The sequence below is a fragment of the Maylandia zebra genome, linkage group LG4 (assembly GCF_041146795.1).
Source record: "Maylandia zebra isolate NMK-2024a linkage group LG4, Mzebra_GT3a, whole genome shotgun sequence".
In the NCBI taxonomy this organism is placed as follows: Eukaryota; Metazoa; Chordata; class Actinopteri; order Cichliformes; family Cichlidae; genus Maylandia; species Maylandia zebra.
Window position 1 is genome coordinate 4,520,339 of NC_135170.1, and position 25,546 is coordinate 4,545,884.

Consider the following 25,546-nt stretch of genomic DNA (forward strand, 5'->3'; position numbering starts at 1 on the left):
GTTTACCTGCGTGTCTGACTCTTTACTGTTGGCCACCAAAGGTTAGTGCAGTCATTTCAGCCTCCTACCAAATGTTAAACATCACCACAATCTTCTCTCTGTTTCTCCGTTATGGCATCAATCCGGTTGTTCAGTCTGACGTCACTAGCCGTGTCTGGACCTAAACTCCGCTGCAGGTCCATATATCAAACGATCACTATGGCATTACTGAGAGTTGAAAAACTGTCTAAAGTCTTTCATCTTTAATAAAATGATCAGCGTTCTGCTCTACCAGGTGTAACAATTGAGTTTAACATCCAGGCATCCATGAAAACGGAATTTATGACATTTAACGGAGTTAGAAGTTAGCAGGGAGTTAGCTCGCTAGCTTCTATCTAAATACAATATAGCATGTCCTGACTGCGGGGTTTTGGAAACAAATTAAAACATACAGCTCTGCTATCACTTCCAGCATAAATGAAGACAGAAAACTAAACAGCAGTGACGTTTGTAGGGTTACTGAAGTTGGGCTAGCTGCTATATAATGATGTGCTACGTGACCGCTAGCGACACAACTATGTTAGCATAATATAAACAAGCTAACTTTTTTTCCACTCGATAAAAGTTACCGTGAGTGTTCTCGGTGGTCAGGAACAAATGTAATCGCATGGCAGGATGCTGTAAAAGGACCAAACTTCAGCCAGGAGAACAACTGAGATAATCCATCCACAATACGAGGTTAGTCATTCATATACTGCTGCATGGGCTGGGCTGTAGTTACATCCTAAGGTTTTAAAAACTGAGCTTAAATAAATGATTAGCGGTAATAAAAGCCGAGGGAGGTCAACAGGGATCACTGACTGTTTTAGGAGCTTTTTGAGATTAAATAGAAGAAAATACACAAAAACACAAAAGCCATATTAAACACAGACTACTTTAGGCCCAGAAGTAGGATTCGTCACGTCATCACTGAACAACCGGATAATGCCCATAAATGTGTTTGAAGAAAAATATGATGATATCCTTTAACCTGTTTGTTATGAAATGCTATCATCTTTTATTCTAACACACTGGTGTGAAAGTTTGTCATAATCTGAGTAAATACACAAGAATTTGCACCAAATCCAAATCAGTTCATCCTTTAGTGTAAGTGAACATTCCTGCCAAATTAAAGGTGTTTTCTCACATGAGGTTGCTGTGACCTTCACCTCGGAGCATGGATGATCAACCTGAAAACAATGCCTGTAGCCACACCTGTCACCAGCTGTATAACGAATGCCCATCCAAAGAGCAACTGCACCACAAATGGTTTCTGAAAATGTCTGCACACCGTGTTGGCTTTTGGCTTCAGGGGGTTCCTCTAATTTTTAAATACAGTGAATGACAGAATTGTCATCTGGGCCTCTAGCCCAGCTTATTACCATCGAGTCTGTTCATTTCTGGAGAGAAGTACAGTATGTCTTGAATTTGGCTGAGTAGTTAATAGCTCCTAATAGCCAAGCAGCAGCAGGGAGATAGCAGTCTGGCGCTCTGTGTCACTTGCGCCTTCTTCACGTTGAGTTTTCTTCTCCTCAGCATGAGCAAGGAGCAGAAATGGGTCACCGCCACTGTTGTTGGCTGCCCTGCTTGGCCTCCAGGATCTGGCACTGTGGGCTGGTGCACCAACATTCTAGAAGTCAAGCCTTGGAAACTACTCTGCGCCTCCAGGGAAGCAGCCTTTTGTTTTGTTTGACTCTAACAGGTCGCATGAATACCCCCCTGCCTCCCTCCTGCCTCCTGCCCTTCTCAGCTACCCTACTCCCCTTGGGCACGGTCCCAGCAGGCCTTGGGCATTGTAACTTCTCCCTTCTTAGTTACTCTGTCCCTCTGTGTATGTGCTTACAGACACACACAATCCATCTATCTCCCGTGAACACTCCCACTAAATCCTTGGCAGCAGACAGTGACCACCCTCTTTTCTTTCCTGCCCCCCTCTCGAGCAACCCCTTCTCAAATTCAAGATCAACTGGCTATGACATCATGTCTGGTTGCCGGGGGTAACGAGACGGCCAGGACATGACTTCTATAGGGGCTGAAACTCTCTGTTGCTCTGTTCCCTCCATTTCCCCTCTCGCCTTGCCCTGCTGGTATCTAGTTTCTCGTCTCGCCTGGATGTAGCACCCAACGTTTGCCACTAGAGGGAGGACAAAGCCCAGCGCTGGTCCTGAGCCGCCACAGGCTCGTTTTTGAGAGGATCTTTGTTTTGTGATTGATCTTTTAGTTTTAAAGTGGACCATTAATCTTTTCATGTCACTGCAGAGACACGTGTAAACAGTTGGTGCCGTGTGTGTTTTAGCTACGCATTGAAAAGTAAAACCATATTTCAGACAATTTGTCCTAGTCGGTATAGAACATCTCAACTTTTCTATGAGACACACAGCCAGAAGTTTTTGGTTACCTCTGTCCAAATACATCTGTGTTCTTGGTGCTATATTTTTTTAATGTTTTTATGGTTTAGGCCTAATGAAACCAAAGACATAGCGGTAAGTAATATTTTTGACAACAATGTGTTGGCAACAGTTTGGGGAATCCGATATTTTGCTACACACAGAGCCAGATCCATGAAGAAATAGTTTTAATGTGAATTAACTTCACTTAACTTGGCGTTAAGGGGAACTCTGACTGCAAGTCTTTATTGCCTGAATTCAGTGCTTTAACTCACAATAATGGCCTTGTGGTTAAAGAGCAGAGGCAGTTAGAGGAGCAGATTAATACCCACGGATCTTGAACCTGATGTTTAACAATTAAATACAGTTTGTATGTGATGTTCGCGTGTCCACACAGTTTGGCCACATGATGTGTGCAAAGTTCAACTTCCAAGAAAATAGAAACAACTTAGAGTTAAGCAACATAAACATTTCATCAGCAAAGAAAACGTTTATGAAGTGATGGAACAAAAAGAGATGAACAGTGAAGCAATGAAGGGTAAAGAGCAGAGTATAATGAGCGGAGGGGCAGAAATGGAAAGGGAGAAAAGAGAGAGAACAGAGGGCAGAGAAACAAGGGAGGAGATCAGCAAAGCAGTTTCAGATGGTTTCCATGTGTCGACGAGTGGAGCTGAGCTGGCTCCAGGCGGGTGTGGTTGGACATTAATGAGAAAAGTACTGGTGGTAATGGAGGAGGCACATGAATGAGGTGCAGGGTGGTGAAGGGGAGGAAGAAAGAAGGTGAGAGAAGGAGAAAGTAAAAGGCAGAGAGTGAGCAAAGTGTGGTAAAGCTAAAAGGACGGAGAAAGAGAAGTAGGAAAAAAAAGGGGGGGCAAGAGGAGGGAAAGGAAGCAAGTAGAGAAAAAAAAAGCTGTGAGTAAAGGAGCCTGAAGGGTAGGCTCCATGTGTGCCAAATAAACAGTTGAGCACATATGGTAAACCACACACGTACTGTAAAATACAGATGTACAAATGCACACATTGATGGCGAGCTGTGGGATGGTGCGAGAGAAGAGGTGGAGGAAACCGTGCAGCAGGTTTCAGGCAGTGAGGGAATAAGAAATATTTTGGCGTACATCCACGCAGTTAATAAGTTTCCAGAGTTTGACCAGTAATTGCAGCGAAAACAGCTGAGTTTCCTCCTCACTCTCCTACAAAGCGAGAAAAACTGCCAGTATATCACCCAACTCCTACCTGTGTCTGCTGCGGGATGTTCAGAAAGTTGTTGTCCCGTGATCCGATGCCGACAAACCTGTTGGGAGCTGTGGCGCCTGGCGTGGAGTATGCTACGGAAACAGAAGGAGGACAGAAAATCATCAGTGCCAACTAAACAGCTAGCACTGCAACCTCTCATGGAGTCTTAACTGGAAAGGTGCAAATTCTGCGAAGTAAATGTGTACACTCATTTTATGAAAGTACAGTGAAGAAAGGTGTTCTACTTTCATGACTGTAAGCTAAACCGAATGTAGCTACCTGCTTGTTTAGCTTAGCATAGCATTAAAACTGACCATAGGCTGGATAAAATGTGATGAATGTAGCCACGGTGACACCACTTATTGGGTTGTAAAGCACTCTTTTAAAGCTCCAACAATATCTTTTTGTCTGCTCCCATGTTGTTGTTGTTGTTTTTCTTTTAGAAACAAGTGACTACACACGGCTGAGCATAGAGTGCTAGCTTATCAGGTAACGCTAGCAAGAACGCCTTGGCTAGCAAGCGGCACCCATTAATATTACAATTTCTCTCTATCTGTTTAATTCTTAATGACTTTTAAAAAGAGTACAATTCACTCTTCATTTAATAATTATAAAATAAAGACAGGACCCATTTTTTTCAAGACTAAGGAACATGGACATCTATGGGTTTAGCTTGTTTTTGGAGTCAGTTGTTTTCTGGCATTTTAGTGTTGACTTTATTATGCGTTTGTTTGTTTGTTTGTTTGTTTTATCTCTGCAGGTTGATACTTGACTAAATAGCTAGCACAATCCAAAGTTAGCAAAACCACTGGAGCCAAAAAAACTAAACAAAAACAAAACATAGCCATACCTGTTGAAAACCGAGATTCTAAATTAAGCAAACTGACGTTACCTTCATGTGATTGAGCGATTTAAATGTTTTAAACTTTTTCTTCTTCTAACTTTGGCAAAAAAGCAAATCATTGTAAATGGTCATTGCTTCAACATGAAATGGCATATATTAAACCTAATAGATTTTAGGAAACAGGCGCTTGCTTCTACCGAAAGTACAGCTATACATCATTGAGGTCATTAAGACCCCATGGAAATCTGGCATGCAAACTCAGATCTCCCCGGGTGATTAAGGATACTTGATAAACTTCGTTGGAAGCGATTATGCACACTGAAATTCTGACACTGAGGAGTCAGGGACATTTAAAACCCAGTGGCATCAACGTCTCTGACAAATTTAGGGCAGTTTGAGGTACCCTACGGACTCCAGAATCTGAATCTCACTGAGGCATTCAGAGATGTAGTGTGTAGACTTGTGCATACGTGTGTCTGTTTGAGTGGAGGAAAGGGAGGACAAGAATGAGAGACAGGAAGGAAGATAGATATACATCCATGTGTTTCTAAGAATTGGAATAACATAGATAAGACATAGAAGACTTTGAGACGCTGACTGGGGGTAAAACAAAAACACTATATTTGAAGGAGAGCTAAAAACAAACAAAAAAAGTGCTCCATCCAGTGCCCCTCCTACCACAGGTGAGAGAATGTACTGTATGACTGACAAAAATTTAAATGCACACCCTGTTCTTGCTCTCTAACAACTACCATGCAACAAAAGAAGCTAAAGCAAAAGAGGTACCAGTAAGTTATTCCATAAGGTGTCCCAATCTCTACTGGAATGTTCTTGGAGTCCATATAAATTAACTGCCCTAAATTTGTGCCCTTTCATAAGCAACAATAAGTTAAAAATAAAAATCTTCTTACGAGGTTTAGCGATGTGCCCAGAGAAGGAAGAAAAGAGGATTTAGAAGTAGAAGAAGTGGAGCGGTGATGTAGCTTTCTCACACCAGGCCACGCAAAATGGGTTCAACATGTAGAGCTCCTGAAACTCATGGGACCTAATACAGAACCCTGATGAATGCCACCCAAGTCCATAATGAAGACTACTTTGAGCCAAACCTTTGATGGCCTTGATCTACTCTATTGTGCTCCACAGTATATTCTGTGCTTGCTGTTATTGCCTTCCACGGGGCTAGGGAGATGCGATGCTGGATACACAATGATGGGGCGAAGTTGGAGGAAGAACACTGACAAAGGTCCTTTGCCTGGAGAGGGTTGGGATTTTCTGATTTGTTTTTTTATATTTCTTTTTTTTGGTGTTGGTTTGGTTTTGAGAACGGTCTCTGCGGGGTCACTTACACGGAGATGCGGGCGAGGAGAGTCCGCCGTCAGGGGGCGTGCTGTTGGGTTTAGAGTCGGGCATGGGAAGGGGCACTGGGCGGGCCACTGGGGGAGGTGGAGGCAGCAAGAAGGAGCCTGGCATTTTGCTCTGGCCGCTCCCGTTTGGCTGCAGACAACACAAATAGGGTCAGGAGGGCGACATGCGACAATCCGCAGACACGGAATGAAAACAGGACGCAGCTTGGGAGGCCAGGTCCAAAAAAATATCCATGACGGCGGGAGGAGGAGTGGGAGGGGGGGAGCGATGGTGGAAGGAGGAAGAGGAGGAGGGTGGGAAACAACAACCAAAGGAATGATGTATGTGGACGGCATCTTTCATGAAGGTGTGAAAAATAATAATCACCACAGGGTTTGAAAGGAGTAGGAGTTGGAGCTAAAGGTGAGAGGTTCCACAGGGGTGGTCCGTGTCGGGTGGAGGAGGAGTGGAGGAGGGAAGTGAGCAAACTGTTTGACTGGGTTCGTCCAGAAGATGGCAAGAAATCAAAACCATGGAAGGATACTCTTCTACACAAGCACAACACCACCAACAACAGCAGCACCAAACAACCAAAACTTCAACTAAAATCAGAACGGCTAAGAATGAAAACAGAAACACGATGACACAACACAGGGCGGGGATGCTTGACTTGAAGTGTGCCGTGACTGATTCATTCTCGTGCTGATGGTTATAATTTCTGAGGGGTTGGGTGGAGCAGAAGAAAGAAATAAAAAGAGGAGGAGGGGGAACGTCAGGGTCTGAAAGAGGAAACGGCAAAATGACATCGACAAGACAGTACAAAGATTTGTAGACCAGCTGAGTAAACGAATGTGACGTGTGCTGTATTTGTGTCGCCGTGGGTATATTTCCCTATAATGTAGGTGGACACATCGTCAAAGAAGCTCTCTGCCATTCCTAGTTTATTCAAAGTAATAGTATAATGGTTCATTCATGATTTCAAATTTAGGGCCATAGTTACAGTTGAACTAGCTTTTAGACTTTTGAATATGTCATTAGATTCCAATGAGGTATGATCAAGATGTGCAACTACAACAAAATTTCCAAATTAAGACAAAAAGAAAGAGATTTGTATACGTCTATTCAAGCTGCTCAAATTCTCACCTGTAAATCTATTAAACTAGTTAACTCCAAGCACCAAAATGACAGATGAAGGATTAAAACTAAAACAAGCACTATTCTTGAATATGTATCACATCTGTCAGTCACATGATCCGAGAAAAAAAGCAAAAACCAACAGAACCTCAGGGATAATGTGCATACCTCTCATTTGGTGAACCTGACATCATGTTACGTTATAATTAACTGAGAAAGACGAGCCACAAACACAGATTTCATTATTCACACAGCTTCCGTATGCTGCACTGTTTCACTAACATACGGTGGTCCCTCGCTATAACGCGCTTCAGCTTTCGCGGTCTCGCTGTTTCACGGATTTTTTTGTGTGCAATTTTGCATTCTTTTTTTTTTTTTTTTTACAGCGCATTGTGTCCTGCATCCTGATTGGCTGCAGACCATTGTCAATCAATCTCGTGCCGTGTCTCCTGCACAGTACAGAACGCGTTCAGCTTGTCAAATTTACATAAATCATGTTTACTTTCATTGGTGGCGGGTCTTACCTGCCCAGCGGCCTGCCCTGAGCCATCGGCACAGACAAACTGCACAAATTCCTTCAGGGGATCCTGTCCAGGGTGGTGGTGATAGCGGATGGTTGGGTGGGTGAAGTAGGGGCTAGACTGCTGGATGATGGAGGGAGATGGGAAGTGCAGGGCCGAGGCTGAAGCACGGGGGCTCCCTGTAAACACAGACGTTTGGTATTAGAGGAAACACGAGCAGAGGAAGAGCGGGACACGAACCGCTGAGTTTCTAAACATTCTTACAGATGGGAGAGATGAACTGAGCAACCACCAAATGATAGCAAGAATATCACATCGCAACTGGAAACAACAAAACTTAAATCTGGTTTTAAGATGAAAGGAACTCGGTTTTTCTAGGAAAAGCTAATTTCGAGTTAATAGGTATTGTATGCATTGCTTATTTTTTATGACTCCTCCAGTAAACCCTTACAGCTTTATTGAAGAAATTTATATGAAACGCTGCATCCAGATGAACACAATGAACTTTTCGGAAAGAGATTTTTACACACACATATTCACATCTGAACACTCACTGAGACAATGTAACAATTTAGGGCAACGCCGTTCAGACTGCACACACTTCTAAATGGGCACAAATTCAGCAGATAAAAGCGCTGCATTTTGAAATCAGATCCAAAAAGCCTGTTAAAAAACACAAAGAGATCATTGAGGAGTGTCTTATATTAGCCTGTCTTAATGCCTGCGCTCCTGTGTGCTGTTTTTGAGGGTGTGATTCACTGGCGTTGATGCATTTTGGCATTTACATACTAAAGCCTTTTTTATCTGACACATTTTGTTTCTAAGACAGAATTAATCTGTAAATACTCTCTAAATCTGAGTTAATATTTTTTCTGCTAAATGGCTTGTGAGCTTTATATCTGTGTATGTGCACGACAGGTGCGGAGATGCAAAATATAACTGCATTCTGTGGCTAATAAGCTTACAGAAACAAAAAACATTCTGTTTTTCACCAAAGAAAATAGTGAAACTCACACCAAACAGATGAATATATGTCTGAGGTGCGAAAGGGGAGCAGTTGGTTGAGCCCTACCACACCGAGCACAAAGCCCTCCCTGTCAGACTTATATCCATTACTAAATCTCCTTGTTTTGTATTAGTAGCCTGTTCTCTTAGCTGTGCCAGTTTAACACCCACCCCATCCCATACAGGCCCCCCAGCTGCCCACATTGGGCTGCCAATGCTCTTTAGTGCTTGCATCTTATACATTGTGTGTGAGTGCACTTCATAAGGGTGCCAACCCTGCTGCATTACCCCCCAGACAAGGGCCTATGCTTCAGGGCCCAGCAGCACCTTGCTTCCATGCCAGGCTGCCTGCTCCCAAGTGAAGCAGTCGCCCTGCTCCTATAGTCGCATACTAATCCCATTAGACACTGGGTGAAGGCCAAATGCTGGGGGTATGGGAGTATGGATGGGGTGGTGGTGGCCCCTTCATACTTTCACCTTCTTTTGATTCCCATCATATTTGCCTTTAAACTGGCAAAACCCAACGAGCCCTTCACTGATACCACCTGACATGTCACAGAGGTATTAAGAATGTTAAGATATTAAAATATTGCTAAATAAATTCATTATAATCCTTCTTATACAGTTGAAATATCCGTGTTTGCTTAGTTTCTAACCGTGCTATGCTAATATCCAGGGTGGTAGAAGCTGGACATTTAAACCAAACGGTCACTACTTGAAGGCTAATATTTATCACTTAACCTCAGCTGTTTTAAAACGTTTCCTTTACTTTCAGCTAATGGTGGAAACAATTTATTCATTTCTTTTAGATAACAGATATACATTTTTGTAGGTATTCCACTCATTATTGCACTACTTTAGCTAACTATTTTACAACGTCAGCCAACTAATCTTTGTTACTTTCAGCTAGCTGTGTAAGAATTTATCTGTCATTTCAGAAACATGTATTTAGCTTTGTGTAATTTTTTCAACATTTAGAAATGATTTTGAGCTCTTCCAGCATTTTAGACATTCCTGCTAGCTAAGTGTTTCAAATACTTTTTGAAACTGTACATCCAAACTGTCTGTTACATACACTATAATTTGTTTGGTTCATCTGCTAACTAGCACATGGTCCTTCAATACAAACACAGATTTTTTTATATAGGGAATTTGCAAAAAACAGTGGAACCATGGCTGACGTGGCTGAAGGGAGAGACTCCATGAAAGCCACCCTTTAGCACCGTTGCTGCTATGAACAGCTGGGCCCTGCATGCTCCTTATTACCACTTTCAATCCTTTAAATCTCTTGGATCTTGTCTTTTACGTAGAATAACAACAATGCTGATGATGTGGTAACCACTTTCAAACTAGCATGGCAGCATTCCCAGTGTGCACGCTGCCACAGTTTGTATAAAAAAAACAAATCCCAAAGTGTGTAACTTAGAACCTCTGGCCACCGCAAGGATGGGATATTGTATACATGTGTGCACGATGGTGTGAACACTAACAGTGCATGTATGTGTGTGTGGAGACTGGATTTGCTGTAGTCACATCTCAAGAGGTTCTGTCAACAAGCGCTGAGTAGGGTTTAATGACATGGCGGTCAACCTCACATCTGCTCAGTGACTAAAAAATCCTTTGATGTAGCGCAAGCACAAGGGTAATTATCTCCAGTGAGCTCCTTTACTTTGTGAATTTAGAAAAGTACATAAAAAAGAGAAAGTCTCTAATTTGATCTGTACTGGTAAAAAATTATGATTTCTGTATTTATATTTGGAAGCTCTTTAGCTCCACGTGTAAATAAAGTGGCAGGGTTTAAAGATTGATCTGGTACACAGTAGCTCAGACTCAAAACATCACTTTGTGGCCGTGCTAGTTTGAATTACGTGTTCAACCTGGACTTCCCAAACTGGAAAGGGAAGCAAATCAATAGGAATTTCAAGAAAAAACCCGTAACGTGACTAGTTGACTAATTAAAGGTCATGAAGCAAAAATGATTTGAATGAATGACTGATTTCCTTCCTGTCTGGAATGATACATATTCACTACTGTTACCACTAAGTATCAGTATGACCTTGCAGCTTGCAGATTTTGATAAAAGGACCCCGTTTAAGACAAAACAAAAACGGGAATTTATCAAATTGTTACAAACCAACAGTGAGTTTGGGGATCTGAGACCATGGCAGTTGCGCAGTTGGCGTCATTACCGTCAGACATTAAAAGGAAATGTTTAAGACCAACAAATAGAAGCTGAGATAGTGACTTTTAGTTTGTACTAATGAGGGAAGCTCTAGACCCCATAACTCAACAGCGTCTTTCAGAACCCACTCTTCAAGTAATTCTGACTTTCTGGTAAAAATGTAAAGCGTTCAGCCAGGATGAGATAACCTGTTGGCCCATTATGAAGTCATCGAGGTCTTTTTGCCCAACGAGTCAAACTTGTTTCAGAGCTAGAAAATAAAAATGCAACAATTCTACTTCTACAGCTCTTGGACTGTACTAGGGCAGCGTTTGCATCTTTTACAGTTTGAAGTAATGCTTATTTCTTTTTTGCTGAGCCTGGTCATAGCCTAGTCGACCTGCCTTCATTTCCCCCTTGATTGGCTGCCAGGAGGCTCGAACAAAGACTAGGTGAGGTTGCTTTGCTCACAGCCAAAGCTGTGACATCATGCAGAGCCAAGAGTTACGTGGTATTTAGAACAGCCTGAAGCCTTGGCCTTTGGCTCACAGGGATTAGTCGTGCGTACACTTACCTCATTCATTTGAAATTTTGTCCATGTTTATCGTGAGAAAATCTGAATTTGGACCCCCCCCCCCCAAAAAAAAACAAAGCAAACAAACAAACAAAAATCCTAACAATAGCTTCTTTATTCATTACTCATTTCCACCTGTGGTCCTGAGACTGGTTTGCCATCCAGGAGTCTTGAAATGAATACTGGGAGTGGATGGGTAAGAGGAAGCTGTTTTATTCATGTAACATCTTGACTGATCTGACAGAACAGGTTGCAATATCCACCAAATCCCTCTAAGAAGACAGAGGCAATCTACAGAAGAGTACAACTAACAGCCATCCACCACCAGACAGAACTAGAAAAGCCACACACCACACCCAGAAACCCTGCAAGCTCCATCACCGGCAAGACCTGCACCCTACGAGGTAGGAGGAGGCAGAAGAGGACGAGGCACAGACCCACAGAGTTACCTGCCAGCTTCCCAGCCACTCCCATCTCCCAAAGACAACGCCCCCAGCTCTAAACCACAGAGGGGTAGGGTGGGGGATGGGGGCACTGAAAAAGTGAGAAGTGGGTAGGAGGAGATGGTGAGGAGGGGGAGAGGAAGGGGTTGGGGCGATCAGGGGGGGATCGGGAGCTGGGTTGGTCTCACCTGGTCTCACTCCCGCCAGCATTGGCAGTGGGTGGTGGGTGAACGCCATGCGGGGGGACCTCGTCTGGGAGGACAGGGCGCTGAAATCGAATTTCCCCGGCTTCTTAAGTGAACCAGGCGACGAGAGTCCTGGCAAAAAGGGGATCAACAAAATGGCAGAACAGAGACGAGGTTTTAATCAAACATGGCTCCTTTTCTTACTTTGACTCTACTCAAAAAAAGAAAAAGAAATTTATCAGACTTTGTCAGATTTGATTACAAGAATCAAATGATTATGATCGACTGAAATCAATGGATTGATCGACTGATTCATTCATTGATTTGTTTGATTGGCTTAACATACAGATGGGTCCTCACAACCTGTCTATTCTGTGTCTGTACAGTCAGCGGGCTGTACCGTGTCTGGGGGCTGAGGGCAGGGTCCGGTGAGAGGCCATGGTTCGAAGCAGCGGGGGTTCAGAGCAAAGGGAGGTGACGGGAGAGGGGAAGGGGTGGGTCGGGTTCAGGTCGAGAGGCTGGGGGCACAGCGTCAGGACAGAGGAGAGCTGGGAAATGCAATAGCAGTTCAACTATGGTCACCACTGAGTGTATGAACAACACAGCAATCCCCCTGCTTACTTTAACCACTGAAATCTAATCAAACGGTCTCCTTTGTGAGGCGCAAACTACCCGACTAATCCCACACGACAACGCTCTCAGAGCCCGGCGTCGCTACAGAGAACTTCAGGAACGCAGTCAACAAACATGCCAACCAACCTACTCACTGCACTTGTCAGGATGCCTCTTTAGAATGAATGGGATTCTGGATGGCCTCATATCTGGGGCAGACTGTGCTTTCGATTCAATGCCAGCATGAGCTGTGCAACTACATATAGCTGCAGACGAGCATGCCAGAACATACATCAATGGATCCTCTGATGTAGTGCCCTTCTGCATATCTGACTGTCAGGTATTTTATGTTACTGACTTATAGTATTTCATAAAGACGTGCTTGAACTTATATACACACACACAGACGCGCGCACACACACAAGCTGCTCAGGCTGGGTGGTAAGCACCGGGCGAACTGCCAGTAAAGGCTAGATGGCAGAGCTGTAGAAAGATGGAAGAAGTTAAGCAGGAGCGGAGCGGTGACGGCATGGCCGGCACACACAGACAAACATATTAAAGTTTCCCCCCTTGTCTATAAATGTCGGCCGAGGCTAAAAGCCTGCATGAAATATCCCTTAGTTTGGCAAAAAGGGGCACACAAAGTATAGGCCCAGCTCACCAGCGGACCAGAAACATGGCCAAAAGTGTGAGAGCTACAGATAAAAGAGGCTCTCTTCTGTGATCAAGGCCTTGTGTGGTGGGTGCTGAGGGAATTTATTTTGATGTATGGTAATCCAAAGGCACAATTTAGACTTTCTGGGTTTGAGGAACGGTGCCAAATGGTGTATCTGACCTCTGCGTGGAACCGCAATGTTGAATATAAGCTGAAATAAAACTCTGGAAAGAAAAAAATCCATAAAACAGAGAATAATGAGGAAGTTAAAGTACAGAAAAGTACATCAGCATGGACACACAGAGCTCATTACTTTTCTCTGGAACATGCGGAGCTCGTGTTTTGCTTCACATTTGGTTGAAAGAATAGAGCGATAAACAACCTTGGCGAGAAGGACGCCCGTAAACTACTAAGCGACACAATATTCACACATATAAAACAAACACACTCGAATAAAGATGTGGATCATTTCAACACGGCCCGAGAGATGTGGAAATAGATTTTATGAGCTGAGCTTATAAAGTCTAACACAGCAGATTTCTAAACAGCTTTTTCTTAAATGCTAAACTGGGAAATGTTTTATCACTATTTAGCCACAATGCTCACAGGCACCACGGGTGCAGCTGTGCTTGTGTGGGCACCTATAAGCACAGAAAAAGGTGGGTGCTGGCACTTATGTTCAGATAGGCACGTCACGTGACTTCACGAGTAGGTGGGAGGAGCGGACACGGCGAGGAGGGTGAGATGCACTTTATTCACCGATAGATTTATGAGACAAATATCATCCATCTGGTGATGCTTTCTTGGGGGCATATTACAACCAATTTACAGCTAGTACAGTAAAGCTGCAATCTACTGTTAACAGACTGTGGAATATTCAGCAATCAGCCAGAACTTTCAAATCACTGGCAAGTGAAGTGAGTAACATTTATAATGCCATTAAAATGTAATATTATGCTGGAAACTTTGGATGATGTCATACATGTGGCTGTTACTTTGACATGCATTACCCACCACGACGTTGATCCAGACCAAGCCCACCCTTTCCCTCGTGATGACTACTGTACTCCCTGCTGGCAGGCAGCATGCCTGCCAAACTCCTCACGAATGGCTCAAGAAACGTAAGAGCTCAAATTTTCAAGCCTCCAAAGTCTTAAAATTGTAAAATGACAGAGCATCACAGCACCCAATGAGGTCCCCTGTCCATACCCCAACAGGTCAGAGCTGTTTGGCATGTTAGGCAGATGGTTTTAGTTTTGTGGCAAATCTCAAGGAGTAGTACGTAAGGATGTACCCAATGATGAGCGGTGCTCAGGAGACGTGCAGAATCAATCAGGCTCTGGAGTATCTTTGAAGGAGTCGAGACCACAGATACGGCTCCATGTTCAGATTTTTTTTATTTGAGGGTTTAAATTGTAATAAAATACTATTTGGGAGTATCAGAGATGTCACTGTCGTAGCACCGTGAGCATGTGTCTTTTTTATTTCACACATCAAATGAGCAGCTGCGCAGGATTTCTTGCAGCAGCAACCTGAAAGCAGCTGACCACCACAAACAGCAGCGTTTCTGTTTTGATGTAATTTTCATTTTTATTATCCTTTGAAAACGTCTCCCATCACGATTGGTTTCAACGTAATGGAAATAAAAGGACATGATATACCTAATTTTGACTAATATCTGATACTTGTGGGCATTTTTGTGTAGATGCAAGTTTAAATAATGGTTTTAGCAGGGCTCTGTCTCTTCACAGGTTATCTGCAGCCATGTTCAGCTGAACGGGTTAAACAGGGATGGCTCTCTGTAGATCAGCTCTAGTCTTTGGCTGGAAGTCTTAGAAAATGTTCATTTCTCTGGTTCTGCATTGGTTTAGCTAATTTTATAAAATGAATTTGTAACTTCTGAGTTCTTCAACTTTCTCCCCCCACACACACACACACACACACACATGAAAAGACATAATTTAAATGGTGTTAAAGCCACAGAGACTGAATGTAAACATGCTGTGTATTCAATGCGTCCCTGCAGCAAAGCCTGTTTGGCTGCAGTTCCTCTGTTGGACGTATAGGCAAGACTCTGTGCTGCCACATCCCAACTTTAATTATAACCAGCTTATTATGCACAAACAGCCTTAAATTATACATATTGTTTTTAGTCTCTGTGATATTCCCTAATTAGTCGCTATCTTGCTGAAATATCTATCTATGCGGCTTCTCAGTGAGGAGCAGCAAATGAGGCCCAGATGCCCAATGAAAGCTTTGTCTGATAAAGCTAACAGAAGTTACTCTGATCTCTCTCTTAATCTGTGCGTGAGAGAGCGCGTGTGTGTCTGCACATATGCACGCACGCACACATACACAGTTGTTTGTTCTACGTTATTTCTGTGTCCTGCTCCTGGCACGCTGCGCTAACAGACTGGCAGCCAATTGCTCCCATGACCCTGTAGTCTTGCCATGCTAACAAGCTGGCGACCACACAAACCCCCTAACTGTCACAGAACTGGTCCACTAGCATGTGCGCGCGCACAACAGAGAGACGACAGATCTCGTGCACTCCTCGTTCAGGTAAGCGAGGAACAACAGTGTACATCAGCAGAGCAAAGCACCTCATTATACTCGCTGCCACGCGCAACATTAGCGCTCGTAAACACTAAGATTCAGCGCAAGGACACCTCCGCAAGACAGCCACACACATGACGATTTAATGCCCAGATAATTAGCTTGTAATCTCTGTCAAAATCACAAATACACGGGAAACCCACCCCCTCCTTCCCTTACTGAAAGGCTGATAGTGGGCTTTCCCACCACTGAGCAGCAGCAGCAAGCAGGCAGAAGGAGAGAGCGGAGCAGAGCTGAGCGGGAGACAGCGGACTTAATGATGAATTACATGATCACCTGCTATGCCTCAGAGCTTTTCATTCAGGTAGAGAATCACCTTCTGAGCACGCAGAGGCGGAGACTCTCCCCTTTCCTTCCCCCCACCCCCCTCCCCCTGTCCTCCGCCCCTCTTCTCCTCTCCACATCTCTCACTCCCAACACCACCACCACCATCACCAGAACAGATGTCTGCTGTAACCCAGTAGCTCCCTTCGCTGTAGACACATGGAGGCGCCATCTGGACCGGAACGCTGCTCCTCTCCAGATTGGGGAGCGTGCTTATGTGTGTGTGAATGTAAATCAGAGAAGGCGCTTAAATTTAGTTTTCTGTGCGCGTACGCATGTGTCTGCATGTCATTTGTAAATGTGCGCGTTAGTGAGTAAGCATGTCTCGCAGACAGAAGGCGCCTTGTGCATTGATGACACACCTGAGTGCCTTTAGTCTTGTTTGTTTGGGTCGTATGTTGTTTTTCCTGCGCTGTCTTTCAGAGATGGTTGAGTCAGGCCTACAGCAGGTGGGACGCCACTCAACAGCTCTGTCTAAACAACCGGCAGGACGAAGCAGCAAACCCCCATTCACACACCCCGCTCCTCCTTCTTTGTGTCTTTCAGTGCTCGCTTTCTCTCTCCGGGCTCAACAACAAAATTACAACACCCAAGGCACTCAGCTGAACGCCGCTGACAAACTCATACCACCTCGCAAACTCGGTTTGCAGTCTGTGGTTTTTCAGATATGATAATGCACCTAATTGCATATGTAGACTAGGGTTTACATCAGTATAAGAGCATTCAGACATGTTCTCAATGCCACAGAGACGTCTTTATCCTCCTAGACATCACATTTCTTTCACAGATTTACATCTTTAATGCAGACAGGCGGAAGATGTTATGGAGCTACTGGGCTACCAAAAGGCTTTGGTGAACCCACAATGGACAACAGCAGACATCTGGTAGAAACACAACCCCACCCAGCAGCAGCATAGCCAGAGAACAGGACACAAACAGAGGGATGAAGAGAAGAGAAGAGAGGGACAAATGAAAAATAACCCAGATTCGCTCTGAGAGCTCACAGATTTGAAGAAAGGACAGAAAGAGATGTACACAAGCTGAGGGTGGTGTGAGCGGAGGTAGAGCATGTATACATGAACACAGTATAATGTTTAATGTTGTTCTAACCATGGTAAGGAAACTGCACTCCATCGCTCTCATGCTTAATCTTCCTCTCCTGCACACTGGCCAAATGGTGCTGCACTGAAAGGCCAAACAGGGGAGAAGGGAAGAGTTAACAATGGAAGAGGGGAGGAGAGAAAAAGAGACATCGAAAGAGATGGAAAGAATGAGAGAGAGAGAAACAGGGCTGGTTAAATAATAGGCAATAGGGGATTTTAATGTTATAGAGTGCAGCAAGTGTCTATAAAATAGTTACATCATTACTGTTGGCAGTATTAAAATGGCAGCATGTGAGTGGGAGGGACGGAGAATACATGAAAATTTAGCAATTTAACAAAATCCCCAAAGCCAAATACGACACCCAAGAGATATATGTTAAGTCTATTGAAAATACATTTGACGTGATCACCATCATGATGGTTAACAGTGCGGTTACCCAAAGAGTGAGTGGCTATGACTTCAGCATGTGAATGGGTGGTTGGAGTAGTGCCGCTCAGGATTTTGGTATAACTTTTAGGTATCTGGAGAATACTCAAAAATTAGAAATTCAACATTTTGGGAAATAAGCAAAATACTGATGGATGATAAAACTGGTGGCCTTCTGATGTCTGTATTATAAGTCAGCATTGAAGCAGCCAGCTCCTGGTTAGCTTAATGTTGTCTCACTAAAAAATAAATAGATAAAAGAACAGCTAGCTCGGCTCTAGTCAACCAACAGCTCTGAGATTCACAAATGAATATAAAGAAACAAAAACAGAGAGAAGAGCAATTTGCCCTCATGGCCCTTTACAAGCCAGTTAGCCTATCACAAAACAAAGAACAAACACTTATTCTCATTTAATAACCTCGAGATAAACTGAAGCAAGAAACACAATGGTGTCATGTGACAGTAGCCCATCAGTCACATGACCAATTAGTCTCTGCACTGCATTAGCTAACTGGCTGCTAGCACAGCTTCCTCTTTGCTGTGCAATAATGTAAATTGCTGTATTTCCCAAAATCTCAAAGTACTCCTTAGGAACACCACATGCAACATTACAGTCATTACAGTGGGTTTACTTTAAGTTAGATTTGTAAAGGACTCGGTTACACCCACTTGATAAAACAAAGTTGCTAAACATTTAGCAGATGATGTTTGTGTTTCGCAGTCTAATGCACGACACTCGCACACACGTGCACTCAGTCCTGGAGGTGAGCTTAATAGATGTTAGCTCTAATGCCGTAAAAACTAAATGTGTCCATCTCTGCAGCTATTCTCACAGTCAGACAACAAACACTAGACAGCAGGCTATCCTCAGTTTGTGGTCTGATTGAAGGGGCAGTTCAGCCAGAACAAAAAGTTTTTTCTGTCTTTTATCCAATAGCTTCAGGATCAGCTTTCTTTCTGTATCCCATCACAACAGTGGTGTGATGTACATAAACCTTGTTTGTTTTGAAGAACTGGTACTGGAAAGACATTTTTCCTATTTCCAAACACAATTTTCAAATGCATTAAGCATTAGATGATGGCAGAATTTCCAGCGATGGAAATAAAAGACCTTGAAATTTCTGCAAATTCCCCCGAATCTCTACAAACTGTTTAGAGTAACTGAGAAAATGTGTTTTTTACTGGCTCTTTAAGTCCCTGCTGTATGTGAGAAATGATGCTTTGGTGGGGGGTCCATTTAGGTATGGCATATAAGAGGATTAGAAGTTGAAAATGAAAGATGGTGCAAGTGGGGATGATGAGGGGGGGGGCGAGTATTGAAGAGTCAAAATAGATGCAAGCGGGTATGATGGTGAAACATAATTAGCTTTAGCTTCTGGTCCATGTCAAGTCAGGAATTTAATATTTGTGGGACATTTGTGGGAAATACATCTTTTTGCCTCGTTGCTGAGAGTTATTTAGAGCGTTACCATTCTAATAGCTGCACAGTAAGTATGAGCAAAACACAGCAGGAAGTGGAGGGGCTAGTTTGGGCTTTGTCACATATGCACTGTTACAGGAGGAGACGATCATATTAAACATGGCTGTCTCAAATAACGAAGTCAGTGCCCAAACCTTCTGTTTATAAATCAGGAGAAAGGCGGCTTGCCTCATAATGTGAACGAACTGGGCGCTGCACCAAGGCCTAGATAACATCAGATAATAATGCTCATTTTGATGACCTCAGCTAGCAATGAGACCTTTTGCTGAAACCAGACTGCTTGTTTCCCTCTTTTAAAGTTACGCTAAGCTGACCAGCTGGTGCTTGCTTCTTGTTTACTCTACAGACATTACAATAGTATCAAACTACAGAAGCTAAACGTATTTCCCCAAATGTCAAATTGTTTTTTTAAGGCTTTACGATTCAAGGTGAAGCCAGTGTTTAAAGTTTGCCTCTGAATTGATGTGGACCTCAGCACAGTTTCTGGATTGCGTGCAAAATCTGATGCAGCAGTTGCAGCGGGACTACCTGCATCCACATCATTAGGCCAGCCGCTGGACTGAGAGCTGCTGCCAGCCGCTGGGGAACGGCCCGAGTAGAAGACATCATCCACTGGGCTCTCCATCTCACTGTCGTCAATGGACTTGCGCTTGTTGGAGCTGGGAGAGGAAGGAGAAAGATTAGTAAAAGGGATTCATTATGAGAGCAATCTGAAGCAGGCCAGGGTTTCCCACTAAAATAAATAGGCACAACTAATTAGTACAGGGGACACTGATAAATGTCATATCATCTTAAATCAAGGGAAATGAAACAAAGTCACCTTTTCTCTTCAGTTATCTACATTTTGTTTTCATATTATGTTACAGTCTTAAGGGACAAAGCAGCATAATTGGAGACAAACAAACACGAGGCCAGAATTTTAACAACATGCTGTGTCCACGCCGGCTCAAAGCAGCCGCGCGCTAGAAACTGCAAGCAGAAAGTGTGCCTGGTGATGTCGGAGCCTATTTTTGTGTGTGTTTGCACATTCCTACAAACACATACATCTGTGACCAATAAAATAAAAGGGGCTGTGAACGTACAGCGTGTGCGTATACGTGGGACAGCATGCGTGTGGCTTTTGTGTGATGCAGGGGTCTGTGCTACATTAGTATCAAGGGAGATATTCTGTAATGAGTGTAACTACCTCCGTGGGAGACTTGCATAAAGCTCCATTTCAGTCCTGCAGCGTAAGATGAGCGGGAGAGGATGGCAGAGGAGAGGGAAACAGACACAAACAAGGAACGGGTGACAGACAGATCGGTGGGAAATATGAGTGGGGACGAGGAGGGTTAGTGACGAGGAAGGAGAGAGAAAGATCACGATCAAAAAGCAGAGCAGGCTAAGCATTAGGAAACACAGTACAGAGGTTGGAGAATGAAGAATAGCAAGTGGCAGAATTAGATTTAGAAGGAGCGTTTCGAGTGCTTCGTGTGTACCTGGTGGAGGGGGTGGAGGTGATCGAGCGCCGCCCCAGGGTCACCTGGTTGATGTTGTAATAGCCGGGGCTGTCCAGGTCAGCCAGAGAGAAGTTGGGGCCTGTCGCTGTAGCCACAGGGGCTGAGGGGATGCACACAGAGGAAACGAGAGAAAAGAGACACATCATAGAAAAAAACTAGAATTAAAAGCTGAAAGTGTGAGAGAGCCGTCGACTGCAGAAACAGTTCTTTGTTTAAGCTTCGCAGAAGATGATTCCTGATAACTCTGACGTTTCAGTAGCACTACAAATGTACTCATTTCAAAGTCTCTATAGCCTTACTAGTCCATTTTTGGAGACACTGACACGATTATGTTTACAGGACTTTGCTAAACTTCTATTCAACCTCGTAGGACCTGGTGTCCACATATGGGAACATCACATTTTGGGTTGTCTGGACCAGCGGTCCCCAACCTTTAAGTTTCCCCAACCACAGACCGCTTTATGTCTGACCTTTAAGGTGTCGCAGATAAATACAACAAAATAAAACCAGTAGAGCTACCACAAAAAAAAGATTTATTCATGACACACAGGACACTGAGTTAATGATAAACATGATAACAAAATAATGATAAAACCCTGAAGACCATAAATTTCACACTCGAGCCTCAACTCTCGGGCCCGGCACCAAACGACCCACGGACTGGTCCTGGTGCGTGGCCCGGGGGCTGGGGGCGGCTGGTCTAGACCGCAATACTAAATTTTGCTCTTTCAAAATTTGTTGTTTCTCATTTTGTTTGTGTACTCAGGAAAATGCTGCTGTGTTCAGTTTTGCACATCATTACTCAAATGTGACTTTTAGCGTTCTATCAAACACCATCGAGCCAGATAGCAAAGAGGAATTCAAAATGCACGTTCGGATCTTAGCAGGTTAATGTACGAGTGATATAATTATGCAAATCAATCCAGCTACTCAAAACTACTAGTTATAATAGGTTATAGAGTAATATACTTATAATAACATAAGTAACTATATACTAAGAATGAGAGGTGACAGTGGTTGACTCACTCTGCGACACACGGACCAGCTCGGCTACGTTCCACACACCCGAAGTAACAAAGCAGTCCTGGAAACTCAAGTTGCCTGGTTAAAGAGAGAAAGAGACATTTGTGAGTTACACTCTGAATGCACACGCACACACACACACACACACACACACACACAGAAAGAGGCTGAAAAACACGTGTGGAAAGGCCTGACACACTGCTGGTGTCATCCACTGGGCCCATGTGTTTTCTATAAGGTACAACAGGCCTTTGGTTTGGACGTGTTCACTTTCTTGACTGTTGACAGTCCAACATACACAACCAATCAGATCCAACAAGCGGCTGTAATCTCCACACAGACAGCTATGTAATGGATGATGCGCTGCGCATTGCGATCTTCATGTATATATCATGCGCACGCATAATAAAGTGCACATGTTTAATAAGAGGTACTGGAACACTGATATACACACGTCCTCGCACATCTGTCCTTTCAGTCTGTTGAGACTGTAACCAAAACCTTGATTATAACTTGTGTTGAAGTTTCACAACTACAGTCATCATTTCTTCTCAGTCGACTACACTGCGCTGTAGCCTGTGATGGGTTTTGTCAGTGGAACATTTTCTTAACAGTTCTTAGTTTCAACGTTACGATCATCTGACTGCTTGTCAGCTGTGTTAGTTTCCAGCACCGTGTCGCTTTTATCGACAATAACACGTATGAACAATACTCGACTTCAAATGAGCTACAACAAACCCTCGACGCTTGCTGCCTGACGATTGACCAATATGCTGACCCTTGGCCTAAATCTTAAATCTAACATTTTAGCCATCAACTCTTGATTTTGAGCACAAAGGCCTAAAAAGAGAAAAACAAACAAAAGAAACAAAATACTGTAAGATGCAAAATCACTTTAAGCTAGCAACGAGCCAGACAGCAGAACGTGCAGATAAATTTGCAGCTAACATAATAAACTGGACTGATATTTGTCAGGTGTCTAGAAACCTGATGACTGATAATGTTCTGGTATCAGCTGACAACAGGTAAGAACCTTGTTTTCACATAAGGAGCTTCATAAAAGTCTTTAAAAAAGGCTTTTATGAAGCTTAGTGAACTCACCTGATCTTTGATTCTTATTTTATTTAAACTGAATGTAAACAGCGAGGTAAGTGAAATGTCTACACACGAAACACACCGTCACAGGTGAAAATGGTACAAACAAATTAAATGTGCTGCATTCTGAACTTCTGTTCCCCAAGTAAAGTTTAAGTATGCGACACTATGTTGTCCATGTCGTATTACGCTGTGTGTAAAGCGGATCGCTTTATGGCTCCGGGGCCGAATCCATTTTAAATCCACACCCTTCTCTCCCCCTTCCCTCTGTCTGTCCATCACTCCCCCCCACGCCTTCTCCCTTCGCCTCTCATTCTTTCATTCAGTTCTTTTCAGCCCTCCTTATTTCTTCTCCTCTCGCTCCACTCCATCCCTGCCCGGGGTTAACCGCAGCGGGGAGAGCGCATGAGGTCAGCGCTCAGCTTCGGCAGCGGCCATGTGGTTCCCATCTTCCAAGAACGTCAGTGTGATTTATGAGCGGCCTGCCACAAACCCAGCACAGCCCCCACGCTACAGCACCATCAGCTCGCCTTACCATAATAAACTTAGATCCAACTCTGCTGGGACGCACTTGCACAGGCACAGAGGCCCGCGTGTAGGACTAATGCACATACATGTGCATGCATGACTGTATAGGTGTGACTGCGTGCAGGCACAGGTATGTTTTTTAATAATTGCACATGTAGAGTGAGATTAATGGAACGTGCACTTGTAAACCTACCGTTTGGTGGGGGCTTCACATCTGTGTCTCCTTGCTGGTTTGAGTTGTCTGATTGTCCTGATTGTTCTGCAGAGAGAGAGAAAAAGAAAGAAAGATGGTGAGTCAGGTGGACAGATGTCTGGACACTGACCAAGGTGAGGGGGCAGGTAAAGAACAGAGGAGTCTCCTGAGAAACTATATGGTAAACTCTTTTCACTGACAACGGACAGACGTGTTGAGATTAAAAAGGCAGATATTTGCACTCGGTCGAGGCTCAGAGTACCGTTAGTAGATTCTTATCTGGTCATTATCGTACTCACAGCCTTAGTGTATGTTTGGTAAAGTGCTACAAATCCCCCAAAACATTTTTAATGCCAACAATTAACTCAGCGTACGTGTAATTTCTGGGTATTGATGCACCGTCTTTGCCATTTTTTTGAAAGACCTTCTAAAATATAGAATCTGAATACAGTGTAAACTGGCTCAAGTGTTCCTAAGAAACAAACCTCTGCTTCTGAGTCGCGGTTTTGAACGTGTGCGTTCCTGTATTCTGGGTACTGCTGTGTATAACTCAACTGTTTTTGTATCTTTGTTTCTTGCAATTACTCAAACTCACCATTCATGTTGGGCAGAGTGCTAATGGTCCCAAGAACTTTTAGAAATGCATCATTTGGAGTTGAATCACCTTAAAAAATCTTTTCTCTCTTTGTGTACCTAACTTTTCGGCGCTTGAATGTTTGCATGTGCACACAGCTACAAACACTAGGTAAAAAAGTTAGGTAAAGTGACAGATGTGTCACCTCAACAGCCCACGCTGACTAGTCAAATGTGCACTTTGTCTGGATTGCATCTCCTGCATTGCTTCCATCTATAGGGACACGAAGGCGCTCAGAGAGTCGTCTGCTTCAGCTGCTTTTCTTTGGCTCGCTGGCTGCCATTCTTCTTCGGATGTGTAATGCACCCTTGTGGAGTTTTATGGTTGTATCATATATACCATTCAGGCCAATTACTCCAAAGCACTTAGCCTTTAAGGGCGTCTTGGGCCAAGACTCCCAATCCAAAACGTGGCCCCCTTGCAGCCACTACTAGGCCCCCCAATCTCAACATCTTCTAAACCCAAATCAGTGTCCTAATCTTGGGTGGCAGTGTTGCGTTACGTGCCAGCAAACTGGTGCACTATTCACCCTGTCGGTCGCGTGCCAAAAGCAGGAAAACAAAAAGAAACCCAAAGCACCTCATCGCTCTGGGAAGAGGGAAACACGAGGAAGAGCTTCTTTTCTTTCCTTCTCGCAACACTCGTCCTTCATTCTGCACAAGAGTCCATCTTCAGGTCTTTCTCCCTCAGTTCCTCTCACATTGGTTTTGTCTCTTTCTCTCTTGCGCGCTGTCGCTCTGTGGAATCCTGGCAGCCATCTTAGCGCTTGGCAGCCATCTTAGCTTTGGCGGTACCCATGCATTCCTGCTAGCTGACGGCACACCCACACACACACAGAAATAGACACACATGCTTGCAAAGCACACTCACTCTCAAACACAGCCCCAGTGGTCTTAAAGATAAAAAGACCTACGGAGGACGTGCGACGCTGATGGAGTAAAGGGACGCTTGTTTACAATCCTGTGAGTATCCTGTCGCCTACGCTAATAGGCCGTTAGAGTTCGACAGCTGATCACAAATATCAGACGCACTCGTAAAGCGACAGGAAGTGTGCAAAGGGCAACACAAAGAGAGTCCTCCAAGGTAAACGAGGCGATGTTTGGAGGAAGCCTGAGGCCTTTCTCATCGCTGCAGCGCTCATCCCGACAAACCCTCAGCAAACAGTCAAAACCTCTGAAACCCGCGTGCCTCAGAAAAATCTCTTGCCCTGTGTGACAGCATCCAAGCCAAAATTCACTGCCTTGTTGTCATGACAACGTGGATGGCACACCACAGTCCCTAATGATGAGTGGTTGTTGAAGCCTGTGTGTGCATATGTGTCGCTGTTTGGCCTGGCAATTAGTTCGAATGAAGATAATAATATAGCTTCCTGGCATGCGCTCAATGTGTTGTTTTGTTTAAGTATCTCTTGGCACAACGCAGAGCGGTGGCCGCACAGCCACTCTGTCACACGCCTGCTTTACTGTATCAGGAGTTCTTCTGTTTAACTCTCCAGGCTCGGCTTTGA

At 43.9% G+C, this 25,546-nt stretch overlaps 1 protein-coding gene across 17 annotated transcripts in view; it reads right to left on the reverse strand.

Annotated features, from left to right (window-relative positions):
- The window catches only part of nfixb (nuclear factor I/Xb), a 135,635-nt gene that overhangs the window by 6,851 nt on the left and 103,238 nt on the right, over positions 1–25,546 (reverse strand). For 6 of the 17 annotated variants that reach the window (XM_004570331.6, XM_004570329.6, XM_004570335.4 and 3 more), the window contains 10 exons: positions 23,406–23,471; positions 21,593–21,667; positions 20,546–20,666; positions 20,254–20,289; positions 19,596–19,726; positions 17,167–17,241; positions 11,853–11,981; positions 7,485–7,660; positions 5,829–5,976; positions 3,639–3,730 (listed from right to left, as the gene is read on the reverse strand). In XM_004570331.6, coding sequence (XP_004570388.1) covers positions 3,639–3,730; positions 5,829–5,976; positions 7,485–7,660; positions 11,853–11,981; positions 17,167–17,241; positions 19,596–19,726; positions 20,254–20,289; positions 20,546–20,666; positions 21,593–21,667; positions 23,406–23,471 — 1,049 coding nt within the window. The remainder of the gene's footprint in view (positions 1–3,638; positions 3,731–5,828; positions 5,977–7,484; positions 7,661–11,852; positions 11,982–17,166; positions 17,242–19,595; positions 19,727–20,253; positions 20,290–20,545; positions 20,667–21,592; positions 21,668–23,405; positions 23,472–25,546) is intronic. The other 11 variants (XM_012924423.4, XM_004570327.6, XM_004570330.6 and 8 more) reach the window with 10 other exon arrangements.